The 24,636-nt window shown below is 39.4% G+C and overlaps 1 protein-coding gene across 1 annotated transcript in view; it reads right to left on the bottom strand.

Annotated features, from left to right (window-relative positions):
• Positions 1–11,276: 11,276 nt before the first annotated feature.
• The window catches only part of LOC149146218 (Zinc finger protein 622), a 79,019-nt gene continuing 65,659 nt past the window's right edge, over positions 11,277–24,636 (bottom strand). The window contains exons 2-5 of the mRNA XM_089447539.1: positions 12,472–13,077; positions 12,187–12,356; positions 11,810–12,031; positions 11,277–11,685 (exon numbers count right to left, since the gene is read on the bottom strand). Coding sequence (XP_089303665.1) covers positions 11,526–11,685; positions 11,810–12,031; positions 12,187–12,356; positions 12,472–13,077 — 1,158 coding nt within the window. The 3' untranslated portion in view covers positions 11,277–11,525. The remainder of the gene's footprint in view (positions 11,686–11,809; positions 12,032–12,186; positions 12,357–12,471; positions 13,078–24,636) is intronic.

Here is a 24,636-nt window from a genome sequence, read left to right as displayed (position 1 = left end):
GATTTCTGAGAACCGATTGCAGAGCATCCTAGGGAAAGAGAAGGGGAAATTATAAATTTAATACTTACCATGTAAAAGTGAAAAAGTGAGTAAATGAAAAAGGAATAATTTCCAATTAAAGCATTTAAAAAAGGAAAGAAATGCAACTAATTGAATCAATAGAATATTTTAAAATTACAAGGGTATTTAACGTTTTTCTTGAAAGAGAGACAAATACAAAAAATACAAAAAGTATTATTTTAAGATTCAAAAGGGTCATTTTTCTTCAACAGTGAACTGGAGACTAGTGATGAAAGATTTCCTAAAACCTTTAGTATATGTATCAGTGCGCTACTTAAAATCAAAAAATCACTTGCGGGAAATGATGTTATCATCTCTATTGATCTTACTCAAAATAATAATTATGTTAGTACTAAATGTGCTAACCAATTAGTGATACCTGAATCAAATATAATCAAAACGAATTTTGTTGAACAAGTGACAAACAATATGACATAAGCAATTTACAACTAAGTATTGGAGGCTATACTTTTGTCTCGCAATTCATCACTAAAACCTTATTTTGCGACAATATTGATATAATTCTAAGTTCGCCTTGGATGGAATCACTAGGGTCCTTCATCCTAAATTACGAAAAAGAAGTTTTTGACATTTTCATACAAAAAGACAAAGATAGCATTACAAGATGTTACAATGAAGCCAGATTTCGTAACACCAAAATATATGCAAAATATCTCAAAAGTAATTTTTCAAGAAATTAAAAAAACACTGCAAAATATGCAAAAGAGAAGCTGATAAGATCACTATTGAAAAAAATGAAAATGTTTTGCGACTTAAAGACCATAGCAAAAAACCACTGACACAAATTAAGAAGTTTAAAAAGGACAAGAAGTCATTGGAAAATAATGTACAACAGCTTATCAAGAAAGAAGCATTGATCTGGAAGTCCAAGTTGAAGAGAAAGGAATAAATATTGATCCAATGAATATCATAACTCAAGAAGAAGGCAAACTGGTTCAAGAAAAGACGCACTTAGATGTTGCAATTCAGATGATAAACAACCCAAGTGAAGGCTCTGTAACCAACTCAACAACATCGTCCCCTGAAGTAAATCAAGATACCGCCACACACATAATAGGGGAAAGACATACCAAAAGTAAATCAAGATACCACCACACACATAATAGGGGAAAGACAGACCAAAAGAACACTTTATCTACATCCAAATCACAAGAAAAGACATCTCAATCAATCTACGAATCTGCATCACTTTGAACATAAACAACAAAATTATGTTCCGAAGACTACTAATGTCGATACAATTCAGTGTTGTAATAACAATTCACACGAAGTATCCAATAACCACAAAATTCCACAGAAGATTAATTTATGATGGTCAGATCCTTTCTCAGTTTGACAGTTTTATTTATCACTCCAAGGATCATATCAACTTGTATCAATGAAGATGACAGTTCTAAGACAAAAAAACATTCGAAACAAAAAAAAAAAGATCAAGCATTTTCATCAACAAGCTTTAAGCACAGAGCTTTTTGAAGATGAAAGCAATATTATGAATATAATTTATGTAAAAGTAATAAATATAGATAATAAATAATAATCATAATAATATGTAAATAAATAATAATTAGTTAAACAAAAAGGGATGTCTAAAGAGACATGACCGTTTGTAAAGGGCACATGCTTGGCATATAAGCAGGCCCCTCAATCTCATTTGTAACATATTCTCATTCATACATTCTTAATATATATTCTTGTATCTTCAATGGAGATCTTTATATTCCAAATCTTCTAGAGTAATTAACTTGAAGAACGAACTTTGTTCGTTCCATTTTCCTTCTTCAAAAATCATACCTTAGTTCGTTCTTCCTTGTTTCATATCTCATATCCGAATCTTTTCTCTGTTTTACCAAATTGGAGATTGATTGGAGGAGTCCGACTCTATATCTATACTTGTTTGCATATCTGAAAGGGTGTATTGGCTTGGATAGCGCTGACTGGTTAGGCTATATAAAAAAATTCATTTTGTCTTTATTCTTTCACAGTTTTATCTGTTGGTGATTTAAGCAAAGCATCTTGGGGAAGATCAACGTATGCATAGTCCTCTCTAATTTGGGATAGGCATCGGATTTCAAATTTAAAGCATGTAACCTTTTGGATTTGATTTTGGCTTTTCCAACAGCTCAAACTCTTCAACAAGGTCAAGAGATATGACAAACGCTGGGTTTTTTATAGTAGTGCCGAGACCTAGTGGAAGGATATCCTGAATGGCTTCTTCACAAATTTTCCACACATTTATACCAATTACAGTGATCCAAGATAATCCTTTTAAGGTAGAATCCATATCAATTATTACAAAAACTTTTGGCACCATGGCATATACTACAATTGCTTCATTTATCATGCTTAGGGCTTCTTTCATGTACCTAGGCTTTCATTACCATATATTTTTCATTTATGGCATATTAAGACATGCTTCAACAAGAGCTAGATTCAACCAGGGCTTCAAAAAAGTAAGGGCTTGACATCCTATTGACATCAATGACAACTTTATCCAACAATCTTGTTGGAAATCAGGATTATCGTTAGACCAAAACCCGCAAGTGTTAGCCAACGATCGCATCACTATATATGAGATTCCATGAGAGGCAATTAGTCCATGTTACAACACAAACGGAGAGTGTTGGTTTATGCAATGCCCAACAATCTCCCCCCACCGTAAGCCAGGTTGTATCGAACTCGTGATCTATGTTTTGATACCACTTTTGGAAAATCACGATTGTCATTAGACCAAAACCCACAAGTGTTAGTCAACAATCGCATCGCCAGAGATAAGGATCCATGAGAGGCAGTGATTCCATGTCATGGCATACACGGAAAGTGTTGGTTTATCCAAAGTCCAACAATTAAACCCTAAGAACTCTATTTTGGGGGTAGAGGAAGGAAACTTTTAGGCCACATTATCTCAAAGGATGGAATAAAAATCGACCTAAGTAGAAGCCATCCAAAATATCCCCTTTTCTGGGTGTAAGAAAGTTTTCCAAACTTTCTTTGGGAAAATCCCTGGGTGTAAGAAAGTTTTCCAAACTTTCTTTGGGAAAATCAAATTCATTAAAAGGTTCATACATAAAATTGTGGAAATCACCAACCCCATCTCAAACTTTTTGAAGAAAGACACAATTTTGAAATGGAATGAACTTTTTGAAGAAAGACACAATTTTGAAATGGAATGATGATAGTAGGGAGGCTTTTAACATAATCAAAGAAGTCCATGCAGCCTCAACATTAGTGATCCCAAATTACAATCAAGAGTTGTGTCATTTAAGGACATTATTGTAGGAGTGTGTGGCTCCAAAAGGATGATGAGAATATGGAGCAACCCATAGAATTTATGAGTAAAGCACTCAAGGATTTTGAACTAAAGTACTATATAATGGGAATCTATGCTTTAGTTCAATCCTTGAAACATTTCAGAAGCTATGTCAAGTACCCAAAAATTATAGCTTATGTTCCTTGCATTGCAACATGATTGTTTGCACATTCGAGGGAAATGTGTTTCCTCAATTCGGAATATGACATGAGGTTGAGCTAATAAAATTGGTAAAGGGTCAATGGCTGTCCAAGATGCTCATTGAACGGAATGAAAGAGTCTTGGGTCTAGAAGAAGAAGGTGGTAGAAAAATAGTGTACATTATCTTGGATGATTTTGATCATCATAATTGATATTTGAATATTGTGCGTTACTTAAAATTACATGTTTGAATGGTTTCGCAATCATCAAAAAAGGACCTTGAGACTTAAGACATTTTGATATTGTATGACTCAAGCAAGATTGTGTTAGGGAGATCTAGATGGGTTGGTCGTAAGGTGTGTTGATGACATTCAGTCTTAAATATTAACGTCAACGTTGCATGATGACCTTTGTGGGGAGGGCGGAGAGGGGAGCATTTTTCAACTAAAACCAAAGCATATAAAATCTTGAACGATGGATATTATTAACCTATTGTGTTCTCCAATGTGCATAAACTTGAATCAACACTTAGCTTCTTTGCCCTCGCAACATGTCACGATTTCAACAATTGGGCCTTGATTTTAATTGTGAATTTAAAGAAAAATCAAGCAATAATTTCACAATACATTACTTCACACAATGGGTAGAGGCCATTCCTACTAAGAGAGCCGAATAGTCATTAATTTCCATGAAGAGAAGATTATTACTATTCGATGTACCATCAAGAATTTACCATTGACAATGCCAACATTTTCAATTCTACAAAATTGCCCAAATTTTGTTTCAAATATGGCATTTTCCCATCCCATGCATCAAAAAACTACATACAGGGTAATGGTCTTGCCGAATCAAGCAACAAGAACATTATGATGATCATCAATAATACTGTAAGGGGAAATAAAAAAAAATGGAACAGTAAATTGAAGTACGCTTTATAGAACCAATACAACATAGAATAAACCAGTTAATTGAACTTGATGAGAAGAGGAGGGCATTTGATAACCTTATACAAAAAAGCCAAGAGAGACTAATGGAAACATTTAATAAGAAGGCTTGTCCAAGGGAGTCAAGGAAGGGAGATTTGGTTCTTATGTGGAACAAGAGGGATGAGAAACCTGGAAAACATGGGAAATTTGACAGTTTATGGTTGGGCTATTGCAAAATCGAAGAGGTTGCTGGTTTGACTCTTTCTACCTTCATCAATGATCTTGGTGGAGAAAAGTCACATTTCCCTGAAAATGGTGAAGTTTTCAAATTGTATTATAGTAATGCTTAGTATCATATAGGCATAGATAATAAAAAAAAAACATTCTAGAAAGTAAATGATATAGATTGTAGTTGCATTTCATACCAGGGTTTTGATTATGTTGTCTTTCATTCCTTTTGAGCCTTGCATTTAATGAGTTACAGTTCATCTGTTACGTTAACCCTTTATTTCATTTAGAATATGATGGCTCATCTGGTTACTTGACGTTGCATTTAATGAGTTACGATTCATCTGTTACATGAACCCTTTATTTCATTTAGAAAATGATGGATCATCTGGTTATTTCATGTAGAATAGATATCTTAGAGAAAGAATGTTTAGAATGGCTTTGTTGGACACCTAATCCTAAAGGGTTAGTGTGGAAGCCGAAAAGACTAAGCAGTCCAAGAGACCTTGGGATCTGAAACCCAAGAGTCAAATATTGTACTATAAATGTAAATCAATTGTTAATAAAAATTGCATTGCATGATTTATCCTTCATATCTTTTGTGTTGTCCATGTGTGTTTAACATGGTATCAGAGCCACTTGTTTTTCTGTGGCCTGTTATGTGCATGTCAGCCCTGGCCCTCTGCGATATTCTTTTCCAGCGCTCCTGACATGCTGCCTCTGCCATATAACGCATCTGTCCAAGCCGTTCTGAGATGTCTGTCTTCCATATTCTATTTATGAGACCTGCGTTCACTGTTCATAAACGCTTGCCAGTAGGTGACTGTTCGCTGCTCCTCTCTGCCATATGGTATTTTTTTCATTGTCTGCACTCTGCACTCACTGAGCTAAACATAATTGCCTGACTGCATTCTGGAAACGCTCTCTGACTCTGTCGTTCTGTCGCTGCCTCTGTCCTGAGAGACTGCGCATCCGTTTTCTCTGCACATTCCTGCCTCTGATCTGCCATATATGTCCATATGCCAACGCATTTGCCATTATTGTAATGAAGACTGCGTTTTTTATTTCTGCCAAATTCCTGTCATCCTCAGTCTTCGAGTGATTCTCGCTCCCTGGCGCGTATGAACGCCCGTTCTGCGTTTTTTGTTTTGGGCGTTTGAAAACCGGTGTGGAGACTAGGTCGAGGCGTTACAAACTATTGCGGTACGAGAATTGAACGTTGTACATTGAGGCTAAAGATGTGTTCAACTCACAATACTCTTCCCACAATTTGTAGTCATTTGCAATCGTTGGCATCTGTAACCCATCCACACGCAGGCCCACGACCTGGAATGCAGTGATCTGAGAATGCACAATTGTTCGTATGTGAAGTTCCAAGTATATGTCTTGTACCTTGAATGGTTTTTAAAACACCGTGAATGCTGTTGACAAGTCTCTGAAGCCCGTATGTTGTGATGCATTGTTGTTTTATATATGAGAGTTTTATTGCGCTACTGTCATAACAAGTTTGTGCATTGATTATATTGACGGAGATAGGCAGGGGATCTTCGTTTGATAGTTTGTCTGGATTAAAGAGAAGAAGATGGCATATAGTGCCATGGGCAGTTAGATATTTTTGTGGCTTAAGGTAATTTAAGATACCTGATTCAGTGCTTCGAATATGGGATCCGCGTAACATTTGAATGCTGGGATGTAAGATGGTTAAAACCTTGAAGTCGAAGAGTTGAAACAATGGTTTGCAAATTTGAATCTTTGTGTTCAAATACTGGTGCGTTGGTTGCATTTCGTGGGTTTTTGTAGGGTTGTACTGCATTCACCGCTTTTAGATCTGGGGTTGCCGCCAGTTCATCGTGAGGCTTAGTAGGTCACACCTCTGCTCCTCTCAAGGTTTTGATTACGGAATGTCTGCACCCATTTTCCTTATTATTTTCCAGCTGGATTTGTTGACCAATAATGCATGAGTGGGTGCCCTTCTTTGGCCTTTGTACGATGCTTCTTTGGGTTTTTTAAGCAAGTCTACATTCCTGTTTTTATTTTTTCACAATCTCGTGGCCTAAGGTTTTGAACGTAAAACATTGTCCCTCAATGTGGATGTTGAATGCTTACCAGAATGCACTCACTTTGTACATAAGTTAAATGTAATTTTATTCTTCTATGATGAATACAATTACACACCATCATACCACGTTCCCTTTCGAACACTGGTATTAAGAGAGGCAGCGGTATTAAGAGGCACGTTGACGCAGTTTTTGAGACATTGTTTGGTGCAGTTTTTGAACGTTGTCCATATCTATTTCTGAGTTGTCTACTTCTTGCGAGGTGGGTTCTCGAGGATCCGTTGTTCAGAATTTTCGGAATGAAAGTATCATAAGTATCAGAAAAATGTGGAACGAAATCTAGTCCCAGGGATTGACCAATCACAAATATATGAAGCCCAAGTCCATTCACAATCAAGACATTCTTGACAATTTCTCTGATGAGTATCTTTATCTTTCCTGCGTGGCTTTTGTGAAGAAAGTGAAGAAGGGTCATTTGGCGGAGCATTCGCCCATGATCGATGATATCAGCGCTGTGCCGAATTGGGGCAAGGTGAATAGTGGGATGCTGAAGATGTATAAGGCTGAGCTGCTGGAGAAGGTGCCCATCATGCAGCATTTCTTGTTTGGATCGCTTATTAAATGGTGAGTTTAATCAGATAGTGTTTTCTTTTGGATGTTTATAAAGAAACTACTCCAGCGGGGCTGCACATTCTTTGGTTTAAGTGCCAGGTCTGAAAGGCATGCATTCCACCAAAATCATCAGGTCCTATGCCCGTGGCGCAGCGGAAACCTGGTGGACGGCCTAATTCTCTGTTGATCACACTAGTAAACTGACATCGGTTGGCAATTAAAACAAAGTTTTGTTTTAGACAGAATCTTTGATTTTTATGGTCACCAGTATCTGTTGTTTTTGTTTCAACAGAATCCGGCATATCACGGTCACCGTTGACCGATGGACTGATTTCTTATAAGATATAACAAAGTTGCCCTCGATCTTTAAGTACCAGGACTTCATGGACAAACATTAGAATATGCCTTTTGTACATTTTAGCAATATCTTACTATTTCCAACTGATAAAATATTGTCAAAATGGTCAGTGACAGCCTGACAGGTATAATGCCTACTAAATTCTAAAAGCGATATATATTTCCTCCATTAGAAAGGCCGAGTGCATACTTTGGTGGTTGATAAATCACTGTTGGAAAGTCGAATGCTTTGTATTTTGCACAAGTCCATATTATCTTTGTTGTAGCAGACTTTTTTAGAGATGCCAAGTTGAATTGGTTAAATGATTTTGGTGATTGAAGTCGAGGAGTTCTTGCCTGTTCATTTTCAGAAACTTTGTTTCAGTCCTGTGGCTTTAATTTGAGAAGACAGTTGGTTCCAGGCCTAAAGCAATCTTTCTAAAGTTGGTTCGTGACCTGCATAGGCCAACTTTGTATTTTCTACAGCGACTTCCATAAAGAATGATCTAGCCCAAGGCTACAAACTTGTGTTTTCTGTGGTTGTTTCAGTTGAGCAACATATCTATTGTATCTGTGTTGGAAGGACTTTGAGCCTCTCATTCTTGCTGTGAAATTTCTACAGAATTTAAAGAACAGAATCTCTGAAAGTCTGGTGATATTTGTATAATTTTGACAGTTTCAAGATATCTCTGGTTGATTTTTCCCTTTAAGCTATAGGGCTCTCTTGTGCAACTTGAAGATATTTAGCAGCTTACATTTTTCTGTGGGATTTGGAGATTTTTAAGGTGTAGAAAAATGGCTAAGCTTGAAAGAACATTAGAATTATTGAGAACTCTAATCATGTCCACTGCTAACAGCACAGTCAAAATTAACAAAGCATCTCTTTCAGACATTCAAACATGTCTGCAATATGCACAAGAAAAGATAGAGTTTTTGCAGCTTGAATCACAACTGCAGCAGGAAGAATTACAGCAGTGGAGTCATCATTCTGAACCTGTTTCTGTTCAGAACAATGAAACAGACTCCCATGAACAGCATGTTAATAATGGTACAGTTCATTCAAATAAAGCAGCAGTTGTACATGCAGATGCAGAAACTCAGTCTGCATTTCCCAAGCCCATCATCAGACCTTGGGAACAGCTTGTCCACAACAAGCACAGAACTGGTCTTGGATATGACAAGGACTTGTCCTTTCATATTCCAGACTATGCCAAGCCCATTCAGTTTCAGAGTGCTGGATTCATTCATGACAGTTCACCTGCTTCTCATGACAGCTCACCTCCAGCTGTTCCAGATTCTGCCCCTCTTCCACAGCAACAACAACAACAAAAACAACAGATCGTGAAATGCCAACACTGTGACCGAGTTGGCCATCTGAAAGATCACTGTTTTGATCTTCATCCATGTGAGCACTGTCATAAAACCAGCCATTCTTCACAAAGGTGCTTCAAAAACAAACGTCCTGCAAGAACAAAGATTCATCTTGGATGGATCGCTTCTTGGCAATGGGCATCAACAGCCAAGAAGATATTCCAAACACATGTCAGAACTTGTTCCAGAGTATTGAACAGTCTTGCAGTTGAGTTTTCTCCATCTTCTCACCTTGTATCTGACAGGGGGGGAAATGATGGTCATCTACAAGCTTCAAAGCCACATCAAGCGAGCCTGAGCCACAACCTGCCACACCAGTTTCAGAGTTGCAGCCAGAGACAAAGATGCCCAAATTGAGAACACTTCCTCTAGCAGAAGACTCCAGCTTCTTGCCAGTTTTGGAAGAGTTCCAGAGTTGTTGGTCATCCTTAAACCATCACAGATTGAGAACACTTCCTCTAGCAGAAGACTCCAGCTTCTTGCCAGTTTTGGAAGAGTTCCAGGAATTGCATTAAGCATTCCAGAGTTGTTGGTTATCCTTAAACCATCACAGGTTGAGACTTCCCTTTTCAGGTTGAAGTTTTACCTTTTATGCGGGGTGAGACCTCCCTTTTATGGTTGAAGGTTTCCCTCTTTGAAACAATAGGATCACTTCCTCTAGCAGAAAACTTCAGTTTCTTGCCAGTTTTGGAAGAGTTCCGGAAACTGCACTAAGCGTTCCAGTGTTGGTGGTCATCCTTAAACCACCGCCCTTTTATACCAACATTTCATAGAGCACATTCAGCCTAGTGCTGCCATGTATTTTTTGCACATTTTGTATTACAGCTCTCTTCTTGGACTCATACATAACCCTTCGGATTAAGGGGGGGAATGTTGGACACCTAATCCTAACAGGCTTTAAATTGCATCTTTCCTATTATATGAGCTTTGCATTTTGGCATCATACTGACATGTCAGTCTGAGATTTCCACCTTGTCACTTGCTCTTATTTTGTCATGCTAAGCTTCAAAAAGTACCAGATATTTACGGTTCTCGTGTACTCCAAGAAAGACTACATAGGGTATGTCCCTATGTTGGACCCTATTATTACACCATATATCATATGGGGTGTCTGAGGTGCAATTTATGACACTCTGCAGGATAACACCTAAACTTTATATGTACTAGTTGTTAATCTTGGGTGCTTGGGGGCACTTTGTTATGCACATGGTATTTTGTGCTACATTCATTGGATGTGTAACCCTTGGCCAACCAAGTGGGAAGGTGACATTGTCACAGGATGACCTGGCAATATCATTTTCATGCTCCTTTGTTCATTTCATCTTATCTGATCTGGTGGTCATGTATTGTATCATTACTTGGGGTTTCATCAATGACGAACATACTCATTCCGCTTGTTGCAAGTGTTCATGATTTATCACTGGTGAAGAAATCTCCCATCTCCTTGTGCTTATGATACTCTTATCACTATTTTCTCTTGGTTGTTTCATGGTGGGTTCAATCCTTTCCAACTTACGAATATATGAATGTTTGCAAAGGTCAATCCAGTGTTATTCGTGCATTAATAATAATGCATAGCAGAAGAAAAAAGGAACTTGATAAGAAGATATGGACCTCCTGCAAAAAATGTGACGTTCTCATGCATACTTCTGCCTTTGCATATTAAAGATCAAATGGCGCCTCCTGCAGCACCACTGTAGAAATGATAGCACCAGACTTTCAAATGTAAAGCAGTGTGGAGAAGATGCTCACACTATCAAATAACACTCGAAGAAACGAGTCATGCATGCCAGCCTCCAATTACAGAAACTTAGATGTATGTATCAAAAAGTCTCCAGCAGAACCAATATAGAAATGATGCCAAAAAAATTTCAAATGTATGGCAGTAAAGGGAAGATACTCATTTTATCTACCAAAAAGAGAAACCATCCAATAAAAATTAACCCGTAATTTTAGTGAAATGCATACGCATCCCCTTTTTACTCATAAAACAACTTTTGTTCCTTACGGAGAAAAAAAATTGCTTTTACAATTGAAAAAAGCCCCACGGGTGTCTCATACTTTTTATATGAATTATAGATTAAACAGATGATGCTAGTTATAAGGGTCTTCCACTCAGCCATGCATGTACAATGCAACAACTTTAGCCTTTGGCTTTCTCGCTCGTCTTACCATTTCACACAATAAAGTCATGTGAGGTGGCTATAGATCATAAGATTACCATGAAAACTATAGTAATTTTCTATACCTGGTACACTTCAACTAGAAAATTATCCATGTCACTTGCCTTAAGATAAAGGCATGTGGGATGCTTACATATCATCATATTTGCATCTAGCAACTGTTCAAACTCGAGACTTCAAATGGAAGACTTTAAATGTCATCTAAAAATCCACTGGATTATATTTGATAAGATACAGAAAATTCATGTGCTTGTTTACAATCACAAGAATTGAAAGGATTGTCTCAATATGGAACATTGTTGGGAAGGTTCCTAATTACATTATTCTTAAGACCTACTTTTGTCCGCATTGCCTCCACTCCAGAACGTTGTATTTTCTTTAATGCATTGCGCCTCAATATCTTCTCTTTTGATTGCACAGTTGCCAAACCCATGCTTCGATACCTGCCAGATAAAATCCATTCAGTTTGCCATGCGAGGAACAAATTTTCAGCCTTGAAACTCAGACTGTATTCATGTGCACACTACATTTCAATATATTATCAGAAATTGCCCTGGAATATATCACCTTGAGACTAATGCACGAGAAAGAGCAACATCTCTCTCAACTGTTGGGCGTGGCCTCTGACGGTAATAACGAAGAAATTCACGAGAACCAAGCATCTTGCATGTTGTTCCATTTTCAGACTTTCTTTGGATTACCAGTTCAGCCCCTCCAAAGCCAAGTTCAATATTGACATTGAGATTTTCTTCTGTGGGGACTATTTGCATCCCACTTTCGTCCGCGTAACTATCCAGAAACAAAAAGCAGTTCCAAACCATAGCATAAATAATAAATAACCATGCAGTCAGTAACAATGTCCTTTGACATCACAGACAAGAAATTGAAAAGCTGGAAAACATCCTATGAAATAAACCAATTACATAATACAAGAAACCACAAACCTGCTGCTGTAGTCATAAAAGTCGTCTAAATCACTATCTTCTTCTTCATCTCCATCTCCATAGTGTAATTTGCAGTGGTTTTTAGAAATCATATGCTTCCTAACAGCTTCTAGACTTGGAAATGGTTTTCGTTTCTCATTGCAATACAAACACATAAAATCGTCGGTCACCTGTGATGGCAGAGAAAAAACAGTCAATTCTAAGGATTTTGAATAATTCTGCCAAAATGTGCAATGGAAACTTGAAAAAGAAACAAAAAATTATATATTTTTTCTTGTAAAATACCTTGAGGCCAAGATAGCTTAGTAATCCACGGAGATCTTTCAAATATTCAGCATCAGGAACAAAAAATCCATGCATCTTGTGCATATGCTCTACACAACTCTCAATGGTCCCATCTGGCCTGAAATCACATATGAAGCAGCAACTGGCATCCCACTCTAACTTCTCTGCTATCGACTCAAAACTGCCTCCAGCATTTCCTAAACTTGATTCATTAACATCCAAACTCTTCATAGATTCTGATGCTACACTAACCATGTCATAGGTCTCGACCTCCTCCCATTCTTCACTGCCTTCAGATTCTTCCGATTTATCTTCATTCAGAGAAGAAGAAGGTTTGCTGACAAAAGAGGACTTGTTTGCTGCACGTTCTGGTAGTGGCTTAATGACAGTAATGCCAGCACTTCGAGAAGCTGGCGTTTCAGAAGCACGCTGAATGTGAGCCTTTGACTTAAGATGTTGAGCATGTGCTTCGACACTTCTGTATTCTTTTCCACAAAGTGAGCAGCTATACAACATGCGGTTGCTTTCCAGCCTCTTCTGTTCCTCAGCCAAAGCTTGCTGTCTTGCTTGAAATAAGGCTTCTGTCACTCCAGGAACACCAGCAACCTAATTATCCAGATATAAGAAATTAAAATTGTTCACAATCAGATTGTAACAACAGAATCGATTAATCATTTCAAAATTAAAATGTATAGGTGAAAAACATGCAAATACCAAAGAAGATTGTGTTCCAGGATAGAAAGTGAAAATCAAAGATGATAGAACTTTGAATAAGTGTAAAAGACAGATAAATATTAAAAACACTTCCCATTCAGGACAGAAGCCCATTTTGATGTAAGTGGAAGAGATTCAATTGTATGCTCCAATGAACAAAACTCAAAATGCATTGAAGAGAGAAAATCACTGAATAAAGGAGTCAGAACCCTATGTCTCACGGCAAGTAGTAAGATTCATCACCACTGCAGCTTCTTTTAAGCATTCTTCTTTGCTATGTAATAAATATTACAAGTAACAACTGATAAATTAGACTATATTGACTAGTAAAAAGGGCCACTAATGGCAGGGATACATTTGAGAGCCCATTGCAGTCATTTGAGTAACAAAAATTGAAACTTTACATGTGGGCATATTAAAGGGATTACTACTGGAACCAGTTAAAAACATGGTATGCTTTGGAACAAACACAACATAGGCTTGGTAAACCATAAACTTGTGGTACGATAGGAGTGCCTCCTGCATCTTCTAAAAACTTAACAAATCTATGCTAGAAACAGTCACGAAGATAAAGAGGGAATATCATATCACCAACAATGACACGAAAAAAAAGAAAGAAAGACAATAATAAAGCTGACTTGTGGCTGTGTAATGAATGAAAAGCTTATAATTCCGGATCAATTTTGAACAGGAATTCTCTCCCACCTTTTCCAATATATCAAAGGGACCATACCATAGAGCCTTGATTTTCCTACTGGGACCTTGTAGCCTCTCCATGTTCAACTATAACCATACTCTATCTCCCACTTTCATTGAATTCTTTTCTTTTTTCATCATGCATGGCCTTGTATTTTTCATGTGACTTTTGCATTGTCTCCTATACTTGTATATGTATATGTCTAATCCTCTCAACAATTTTTTTCAACCCTAAATGCATAACTTGTAGAATTGACAATGTTCCAACAGAGAGTAGTTCTACCTCTAACCTGTTAAACCTATGCCTTCAGAGAGTTCAATATTTCTTGCACTCTTCCTGAATTCGATACTCAGTAACCCCGTGTCAAGACAGAGACTAGAACTTATTCCGTAGCTAATGAACAATATACAATTGCAGGCCAACTTCAACACTAGATACATCTCGTACCTGGCTGTTATGAATACCGCACTGCTGTATATGATCCATCCTCAAGGTTACTCGTCTGCCAGAGGATCTACACGGAGTAACCTTAGAAAGGCTGTCTACCCTTCTGAACTCGGAATCTGTCACAGATTTGTTTTGAGAAGTTTTGATCTAAAACAGGGACCTTGTTCTCACTTCGTCCTAGATACTTCGGCCTTACAGAACAGAAGAAGAAACCCTAGATCAGACTTCCGCTTGCCCTTAGAATAGTCAACCTGCTTTAGGAACAGACTTCGCTTATCACAGGAGGCATTCGCATGTCTTCAACAGCCACATCTAACTCAGGAAGAATCCCTCGCTTCGACTTCTTTCCAGAATTACAATGAACATCCACACATAATCTCACTGCCTCTCCTATGACATTTCTGTGCCCAGAACCAGGGATCAAACTAGTAGAAAATCTCGCTGCCCTTCCAGGTAGTATTTATATGCCAGAACAAGAACAAATCCACAAGTTTTGCCGCCCTTTTAGATGACCTTCCTGTGCCAGAAAACCCAAGCTGAATTTTGCAGGCCTTCTTCAAGAGTTGCCCAGAACAGGAATTCGCTTCTCCTTCAAATACAGGAAATTAAATCCTTGCTGCTTCCAAGTGCCTCCTGTTCATTAACCAAATCCAGACCCACAGAATTCGCTGCCCAGCCAAAACCCTTGTACCAAACCAGAGAGAAGAAATAGGGATGTCAACTAGGGTGGAATCTTTCACCACTGAAATTGACAAGATAGAATTGCTCTTAACACCCTCAGAGCCAATGCTCAAAAACATTTGAGGTGATCTACACTTGACGATCCAAAATGAATTCATCCCTCATATTTATAGATTTCCTAGAGGGGTCTCTTCTTCTAAAATGATTGAGTAAACTTTACTCCAAGCCCCAACTTTGGGTTTCTTCACCCAGCTGCCCCAAAACTTGCCCAACAGTGGGAATTTTGGGGGTTTTCCCCTTATAGAGGACTATAGCCTACGGGGATGGATAGGCTATTTCATCCCATTCGTCCTCAATTTGTAGAGGACGTTACAGTCCCCCCTGCCTGAAATTGCTTGCCCTCAAGCAATTGCAAATTCGGGTGTTGCAGAATACATTCTCCTTCCCATGAAACATCCTCCTCTGGCAAATTCTTCCTCTTGATAAGGGATTATGGAATTACTCTCCCTCTTAATTTCTTTTCCCACACGGCCATGATCATCTCTGGAATCAAATTCCAGCTGTCCTTCGTCTAATAGTGGCAATTCAATAGAGGTGGTAACCTGTCATCCCACAGACTTCTTGAAGCATGACACATGCAATACATTATGGATTATGGTGTCACTTGGTAGTTCTAGTTTGTATGCCACTTGGCCAACCTTCCAGAGACCTTTGTAAGGCCCATAAAACCTAGGCTTCAACTTTTTTGTGTCTCTCTTCTGTAGTGTAGACTACCTATAGGGCTGCAATTGTAAGAAAATGAGGTCTCCTATCTCAAAACTGTGTTTTGTTTGATGCTAGTCTCCGTACATCTTCTGCCGATTTTGAGCAAACTGCATTTTTTCCTTCAGTACCCTAAGAATGTCCTAACTCTCCTGTATCCAATGTTTGGCAATGGGTGTTTTGCCATCTCCAAAAATTCTATAGATAAAGGGTGGTACATCACATCCATATAGAGCTTTGAATGGTGTCATCCCAATGGATAAGTGGTAGGTAGTGTTGTAGCAATGTTCCCCACGGTACAACCACTTGATTGTTAAAATTTGGGTCCCAGAGGACAAGTGGTTCCCTAAGGCTTTGATCTTTGGCCCAAGGAAAAGTGTCCAAATTTATTTTTTACTCTTCTCCTAAAGTGACTTTATAAGTGGTAAAGTCAATTTAATTTAAAAGTGACTTTATAAGTGGTAAAGTTACATTCTAATTTAAAGGTGACTTTATTAAAGTGAATGAAAAATTAGAAAGTGACTATGGAAATAAAAAGCCAAATAGGTCTTTATTTAAGTGGGTGAGTTAAAAAATAGAAAATGAGAATTAAATGCACATTTATTCTCAGCCATTAGATCTTAGGGTAACCCAAAAGTTCATTTACAAAATAAAAGGAGAAGAGGAGGAAAAGATCAATTTATTCTTTCGTGAGCATTTGAGAGAAAAAGAAGAGAGAGCAAGGAGATTCTTTCATAAGCATTTGAGAGAAAGATAAGAGAGAGCAACGAGAAAATTTCTGAGTAATGAGGAAGTGAAGGAGAGCAGCAAGAAGACATTTCAGCAAATCTGGGCAGCAGCATTAATAAGCACGCATCCCAAAGAAAAACCGTACAGCAGGGGAAAGGCACAGAAATCGAGAAAGAGGGACAGCAAATTCTGGGCACATTTTTCGAGGCTGGTCGTACAACATTTAATGTTGTTTTATTGCTGTAAAAATTTATGTTTTGGCTATTTGCTGATCGAGTTGTCTACCAAGGCGAAGGAATTGCCCGGACGATCAAAAGTAGCCGGAATCCGAGCAAAAAAATTTCAAAAAAATCTTGTAGAGGCAGTGTTTGAATCGTGATTTTGATAGTGGAAATGGATTCAGCGCCATCAAAAACATCTAGGACACCTAAAATTTTGAAGTTTAACAACTTTAACTTGGATTTTCTTAAAATATGACTGGAATTTCCATAACTTTCCGGGCAATTCCTCCGGCTAGTTAGACTATGGCTTCGCTGATTGGCATGATTTCGGGGTGGAGTTCAAGCACGGAAATCGAGATAAGTTGTAATTTGTGGTTGCTGGAATTTTTACTGTGTATTTTAGTTTCTCTGTGAAAGCATTTTTAGAAATAAAGAAGAGCTCTCAAACTGGTTTTCCCCAAGAGTTGTAGGGGGCTTTTCCAAGGTCACATTGACCAAAAATCACTGTGTTATTTTCTGTGTGTGACTGTCATAATTTTGCTGTGTTCTATTTCTACAATTTTTGCAGTTGTGAAATTTTTAAATTTGTGTTTTCAAAAAAATATTATCATTTCCAGATTTTAGAATTTTTATCATGCTTGGATTTAAAACTAAATGCATGGAGTGATAAGGAAAACTGAAAACCGGAATGGGGGTTGAAATTTCTTCATGGTATCGGAGCTTGGTTGGCTGAAAAGTGCAGTTTGGGACAGCAAAGTGAAAATTACAGCACGCTGATTTTTACACAGAAAACAGAAACCTTTACCACAGATTTGAAAATTTCAATTTGGTAGGACAGTGAAACATGTCTTTGGGTTTGAGAGTTGAAGACAGGTTGGATGGGCAGAACAACTACAGTGCATGGAAGGAGAGAATCTAGAGCATCTTTGAGGAAGCAGAAGTCTGGGGCATTATGGTAAATACCACACAAAACCCAGTAGTAGTACCTGCTGACCCTGTACAGTTGGCAGAGTTTAACAAAAAGAATGCTAAGGCAAAAAGATTGATTCTGGAAGGAATCAAAGACCATGTCATTCCTCATGTGAGAGGAAAGACTTATGCACATGAGATGTGGACAGCCTTGACCAGTCTTTACCAGAGCTCAAATGAAAACAGAAAAATGGTCCTAAAGGAGAAACTGAAGGCCATTAAAATGGCTAAGACTGACAATGCTACAGCGTACCTCACAAAGATCACTTCAATGAGAGATGAGTTGGTAGCCGTAAGTGAGATCATTGCACCCACTGAGTTGGTGAGAATTGCTTTGAATGGTCTTCCAAGACTTGGGAGAATTTTGTGGATGGCATTGTTGCACAGAAAAACCTTCCCAATTGGGAGAGGTTGTGGGATGATTGCATTCAGAATGAGATCAGAAAGAACCATCTTGGGGCAGCCAAACAGGTTGAGGAAGATGACAATGTTGCATTGTTAGCAAGAGGCAAGAAGGGCAGAGCAAAGAAGCAAGCTTCCAACAGTGGAGGCAAAAGCAAAGGTAAAGGCAAGCAACATAACAAGGAGAAGGACTATTCCAAAGTCAAATGTTGGAATTGTCAAAATTTGGGACACTATGCTGTTGTGTGTTCGGAGAAAAAGAACAAGAAAAGGAAAGACAAACCCATGGCAGCTTCTACAGAGATAGAGAGCTTCTCAGAAAGATTTGATCGGGAGTTTGGGTTCATAGCTTGTGAGGCCACTAGTGCAGGATCACCTGCCATACAGGTTCAGAGGGAGTGTGCATTCCTCGCTACTATCAGAGCATCTTCTAACATTTATGACAGGAGTCAGAGAGTACTTCTCAGAGCTTTCAGAGGGTGATACTGATATGGAGGTAGTACTTGGTGATGACAGCATTGTTAAACCAGTCGGTGTGGGGACATTGACATTTGATAGGGGACCCAAACCTCCCTTGAAAGTGTCAGATGTTCTATATGTGCCTAGAATGAAGAAGAACCTGATATTCGTCTCAACACTTGAGGATAGAGGGTATGATGTGTTGTTCAGGAGAGGGCAGGTGCTTATATATCCTAGGGGAACTCCAGCTTCTTCAGCTAGAGAGATTGGTGTGCATCATGCCAAGGTGTACAAGTTCTCATTCTAGCCCCTGATGGCATTGAGTAGCAGCACCCGAGACAGGACCGACAACAAATCTAGCAGTTCAGAGTTGTGTGAGATTTGGCACCGCAGGATGGGGCACATGTATCATGGGGCCTTGAGTACATTGCGAGGGATCACTACTAGTGTGCCAGATTTCAATTCTGATCACCTTGATGTATGCAGAGGATGTGCTATGGAGAAGTTTGTCAAATCCCCTTTTACCAGTAGTGACAGCAAAGCGACCGGGATCCTTGATACATACCAATGTGAGTGGTCGGATGTCTCATGTATCATTGAGTGCCTATGAGTACTATGTTTTATTCATTGATGACCACTCCAGGAAGACCTGGATTTATTTCTTGAAGACCAAGAGTGAGGTCTTCAAGCAATTTCAAGAGTTCAAAGCTCTTGTGGAGACCCAGACAGGTAGGAAGATGAAGGTCCTCAAGTCGGACAATGGAGGGGAGTATACCCTTGGTGAGTTTGTTGATTTTTGTGTTGAGGCAGGCATTAGGAGGGAGTTCACAGTTCCTTACTACCCCCAACAGAATGGGGTTGCAGAGAGGAAGAACAGATCCATTGCAGGGGCTGCCAAAGCCATGCTTCATGATCAGGGGTTACCTTTATTTTTGTGGGCAAAGGCCTGCAACACTGTTGTGTACTTGCAGAACAGGAGTCCACATCGTGCCTTGGGGAATGTGACTCCGAAGGAGGCTTTTTCTGGGAAGAAGCCTGATGTTGGGCACTTTCATATCTTTGGGTGCCTTACATATTCCTATGTCCCCAAGGAGAACAGGACCAAGCTAGAGCCCACTGCAGACAAGGGCATCTTTGTGGGTTATAGCGAGACCTCGAAAGCTTATCGGATTTATATTCCTGCGCAGAGGAAAGTGGTTGTCAGGCGGGATGTGAAGTTCGAGGAGGAGAGAGCTTTCAGGAGGTCACAGGAGTTAGAGTATCCAGAGTCACCAGACCCTCAGGAGCAGCTGAGTCAGTCACAGGGATCCAGTGGTCAGGGATCAGGAGGTACATCGATTACAGTGTCAGGTCCATCAGTGAGCAGTGGCTCTCAGAGTTAGGTGGGTGGTTCTTCGGGCAGCATGTAGGGCAGTCCACAGAGCAATTCACAAGGTAGTCCACTAATGGACAGTTTGCACGGTACTTCAGCATGCACCGATTCAGGCATGAGGTCAATTGGCAAGCCTTCAGGAGTTCAGGCTTCTGATGATGATGAGGATTCGTTCACTTCGATGGGAGAAGTATGCTCAAGGAAGAGGAAGCCCAAGTGGCTTCAAGATACCTTGCGTGAGGCCACATCAGTTGCTGGGCCAAAGAGACAGGTTAGAGAGAGTAAACCACCTGAGCGGTTCTGTAGTTACATGGCATTGGTAACGAGCATTGTTGACTCTGAGCCTTCTAGTTATGAGGAGGCAGGCAGCCAGCCAGCAGGTCTGGAGAGAGGCCATGAAGAGTATTCTTCTATTATGAAGAACGATGTTTGGGAGGTAATGCCGAGGCCTGAAGGTAAATCAGTTGTTACTTCCAGATGGCTCTACAAGATAAAGCATGCTGCAGATGGCAGCATTGAAAAGTTCAAGGCTCGATTTGTGGCGAGAAGGTTCTTACAGGTAGAGGGAGTTGACTATGAGGAGACCTTCGCTCCCGTATCTCGGTATACATCTATTCGCTCCATTATATCGATTATAGTAGAGATGGGTTGGAAGATCCACCAGATGGATGTGAAGACCGCATTTCTCAATGGCTTCATTCAGGAGGAGGTTTATATTGAGGAGCCGCAGGGCTTTGAGGTGCATGGGAAGGAGTCCCATGTATGCAAATTGAAAAAGGCACTCTATGGCCTGAAGCAACCTCCTAGAGCTTGGTACTCGAGGATTGATACATACTTGCAGCAATTGGGTTTCACAAAGAGTGACGCTAATCCGAACCTATACTTCATTGTGGTGGGTGAGGAGCCTCTCATTCTGGTGTTGTATGTTGATGACTTGATCATCACTGGTGCAAAGAGACTCATTGAGGGTTGCAAGAGAGATCTTGCTTCAAAGTTTGAGATGAAGGATATCGGCTTGATGCATTATTTTCTGGGATTGGAGGTTTGGCAGGAGGAGGGGCATTTCTTCCTGGGACAAGGGAAGTACATTGTGGTTATTCTTAGCAGATTTCAGATGGAGGACTGCAAACCCATGTCTACACCTATGATCACTAACTAGAAGAAGCTTCACGCTTCTGATTCCAAGTTGGTGGATCCTACTCTATACAGACAATTGATTGGTTGTTTGATGTATTTGGTCAACACTCAACCAGATATATGTTTTGCAGTTAACACTATGAGTCAGTTCATGTGTGAGGCCAGGAGAGTGCACTAGGTAGCTGCAAAACACATTCTTCGTTACTTACAGGGGACTGTGGATTTTGGACTGGATTATAGACAGGGTGATGGAGTGACACTGGCAGGGTACACGAATTCAAATTGGGCAGGCTGTGCTTGTTGACACCTAATCATGACGATTGGGTAAATATAAAGTAAATAAATAAATAAGTAATATGAACAGTCATCGAGAGATGAAGTGAACAGTCTCTCCCTCATGTATATAATGAAGACCTACCTGAAGGAATGAAATATACGAATCAATTTTGCTTGAGGAGTTACTGCCTAGTCTGACATGGTATCAGAGCCAGCTCCCAAAATAGTTGTAACTCCCTTCTACCTACTGCTCTCTGTCCACTGTCTACTGTGCTCTCTATCCTCTCTGTCCTCACTACCTCTCTGTGTGCCTACTGCGCAGTCTATCTACTGTTCTTATTGCCTAAATTCGGAAAGCGTTGAGTATAGCAGCGATTGTGAAGAACGCTAGTGCGATGAGCGATTGTGAAGAACGTTGGTGCGGTGAGCGATTGTGAAGAACTTTGCTCCTGAGATTAGATTGAAGGACATGGCACATGACCTCTCTGTGTGCCTATTGCGCAGTCTATCTACTGTTCTTACTGCCTAAATTCGGAAAGCGTTGAGTATAGCAGCGATTGTGAAGAACGCTGGTGCGATGAGCGATTGTGAAGAACGCTGGTGCGATGGGCGATTGTGAGGAACGCTGGTGCAGTGAGCTATTATGAAGAACTTTGCTCCTGAGATTAGATTGAAGGACATGGCACATGCAGAACACTGCGTTTAACTGTTTGAAGAACGCTGCGTTGAACTGTTGCTTTTTACATGTAAAACAATTCAAGTTCTCGTCTGATGCAGAAGGACATGGTATCAAAGCGGAAGCGTTGGTATATATATGTTGAGTGCTGATGCAGAAGCGCTGGTATATATATATGTTGAGTTTTTTTTGCTATACGCTGTTTTGGCATTGTATTGAGTTGTTCATGGCATATGTTAAATGGTGTGCGTTGAATATTAAACCATTTTGAACGTTGGTCCGTTGGTCGAATCACATGGTATGCGTTGAACTGTTTTGAAGGGCGTTGAATATTGAATTGTTCATGGCATATGTTAAATGGTATGCGTTGAATAGTGAACTGTTTTGAATATACTGGCTGCGTGTAAATTGAAAGTTGCACTATTCATTACGGTGAATTTAAGTTGGGAGTGCTGCGTGAAGGACCACTATCACGCTGCTGGAACGCTATTGGAACTCTGATATATATCTTTGTTGTATGCGTTGTAAAGCTTTGTGTCCAGTGCTGTACAGTTTTTATATATTTATGGTATATTTAGGCTGCCATATATATATATATATATATATATATATATATAGTCACTCACCATATATTTCGGTTGTCTCACCCACATATTCTATATTTTAACGCTCTCCAGATGACTGCCATTTGACATTTGCATTTGCTGTCCCGTCTTATTTTTTTCCCATTAAGAGTAAAAGTTTTGCAGTAGAAGTTTTTTTTGTTACAGTATGCATTCAATCATATCCATCGTGGGAATAGTTCTTACTGGCAAAGAGAACTATCCTAAGTGGTCCTGGATGATAAAACACACGCTCATTTTCAATGAGCTGTGGAAAGGAGAGTGTGTCGGAGACGGAGACGAAGAGCCAAAACAGCCTACCTCTGACAAAGAGCTCATCATTTGGGAAAACAAGAACTGCAAAGCTTATGCATTAATCGCAGCATCTGTAAATGAAGAGGTGAGTCGCCATATTTCGCCATTTTCAACTGCTTTTGAAGCCTTACAAAAGCTGAAAGAACTCTATGACTCGCATTCTGCACTTGAAGTTGTTCAACTCATGATTAAACTCTTCACTCTTGAACTGCAAAATAATGATCCTCTTGCTCTTGCATCTAAAGTAAAGTCTATAATGCATGATATCAAATCCACTAAGGTTGAATTGGATATTCCTCTTATCGCTTTTCTCAAGGCACTTTATCCAACTTACTCCAATTATCTTGAGTCATTGCAAACAAATGGAAATCTCAAAGATATCACCTTTGACTGAAAAATTTTGCTGAAAGAGAGAAAGCTTTTGGAAAGAAGACAGCACATGAATCTTCTGAAGAGGCTGTGCGCCTTGCTCATAAAGAAAAGCATCCTGCTCAAGATTCTTCAAGAGGAAGAGGTGGTTGAAGACGAAGAGGAAGAGGAAGAAATTTCAGAGGCAGGGGGGTAGACACTCTCAAGGAGAAAAGGCAGATTTACACTGCATATGCTGCAAAAGAAATGGATCACACGATGCCTCTACATGCAAGCTACCATGGGACAAAATTGCGCAGCAAAGAAACCAACAGAAAGGTAAAACCAGTGTTGAAAATATCGCCGATATTTCGGCGAAAATCGTAAATATCGCGAGATTTTGACCAAAACGATATTTCGGCGATAATTTCTCGCGATTTTTTCCAGTTTTTAATTTCGCGCGATATATCCGAAATCTCGGCGATTTTTTGATAAATATCGCGCGACGACCCTAAAAATCGTCGGCAGCATTTATAAATTGGGGTTTTAATGTTTAATGAACCATTTCTGTTTCGACCTGGAGACGCTGCGGACTGCGGAGGGTTTTGGCTGCGGAGGGTTCCAAATTCCAGGTATGCGTGCAGCTACGTATTCCCCATTGCCCAACCGTTAAACTTAAAATTTAATACGTTGGCTGCGCAGTGCGGAGGGTTTCCGTTTAATATTTGACGGTTGACCATAATGCCCAGCGTATAACTATATACAGTTACACAATGCTCAACATATATACATAAAACTTTCATGAGACATTACCTATCATTCTTATCTTTTATATGCTGCAGTTGGAGAAATGCGATAGTTGCAGAATTCCGATTTGCTCATGGCAGTGTAAACATTTTGGAAATTTTCCTTGCTGGTTCATTTATGTATAGATGTTCAATAGTTAGCGAGTTTGACAGTTAGTATTTTGTAGCTTGGTTAGTCATCAGTTAAGCAACTGTAAACAGTTACGAACAATCGGCTTTCAGTAATGTTTAAAGTTATATATAGTTCAAACTTCTAACTATTCTTGCTGCTGTGATGAACTTGCTGTAGAAGTGATAATGATTTGCTTTTGTTCTTGATGCACTGATAGTTTGTCCTTTCACTGCTTCATTACTTGAGTTCTTCTTTAGTCTTCACTGTTTACTGATTGTGCCTTGCTTCCTTTGATAATGTGTCCACCCTGTCTTTAATGGTGTGGCTATATACTGAAATGAAGACAGTCCTGTAGGTCTCATTGCTTGATGGGTTGTAGTTGTTGGGGAAAATTCATTGCTTAGAGAGACAGTAGATATTGTAGGTGATGAGAATGTTCT

This window comes from Pinus tabuliformis, chromosome X, assembly GCF_031772625.1.
Source record: "Pinus tabuliformis cultivar Carrire ecotype Pingquan chromosome X, CPIR1, whole genome shotgun sequence".
Lineage (NCBI taxonomy): Eukaryota > Viridiplantae > Streptophyta > Pinopsida > Pinales > Pinaceae > Pinus > Pinus tabuliformis.
Note: the sequence above shows the minus strand (reverse complement) of the source record. Positions and strands in the feature narration are given on the sequence as shown.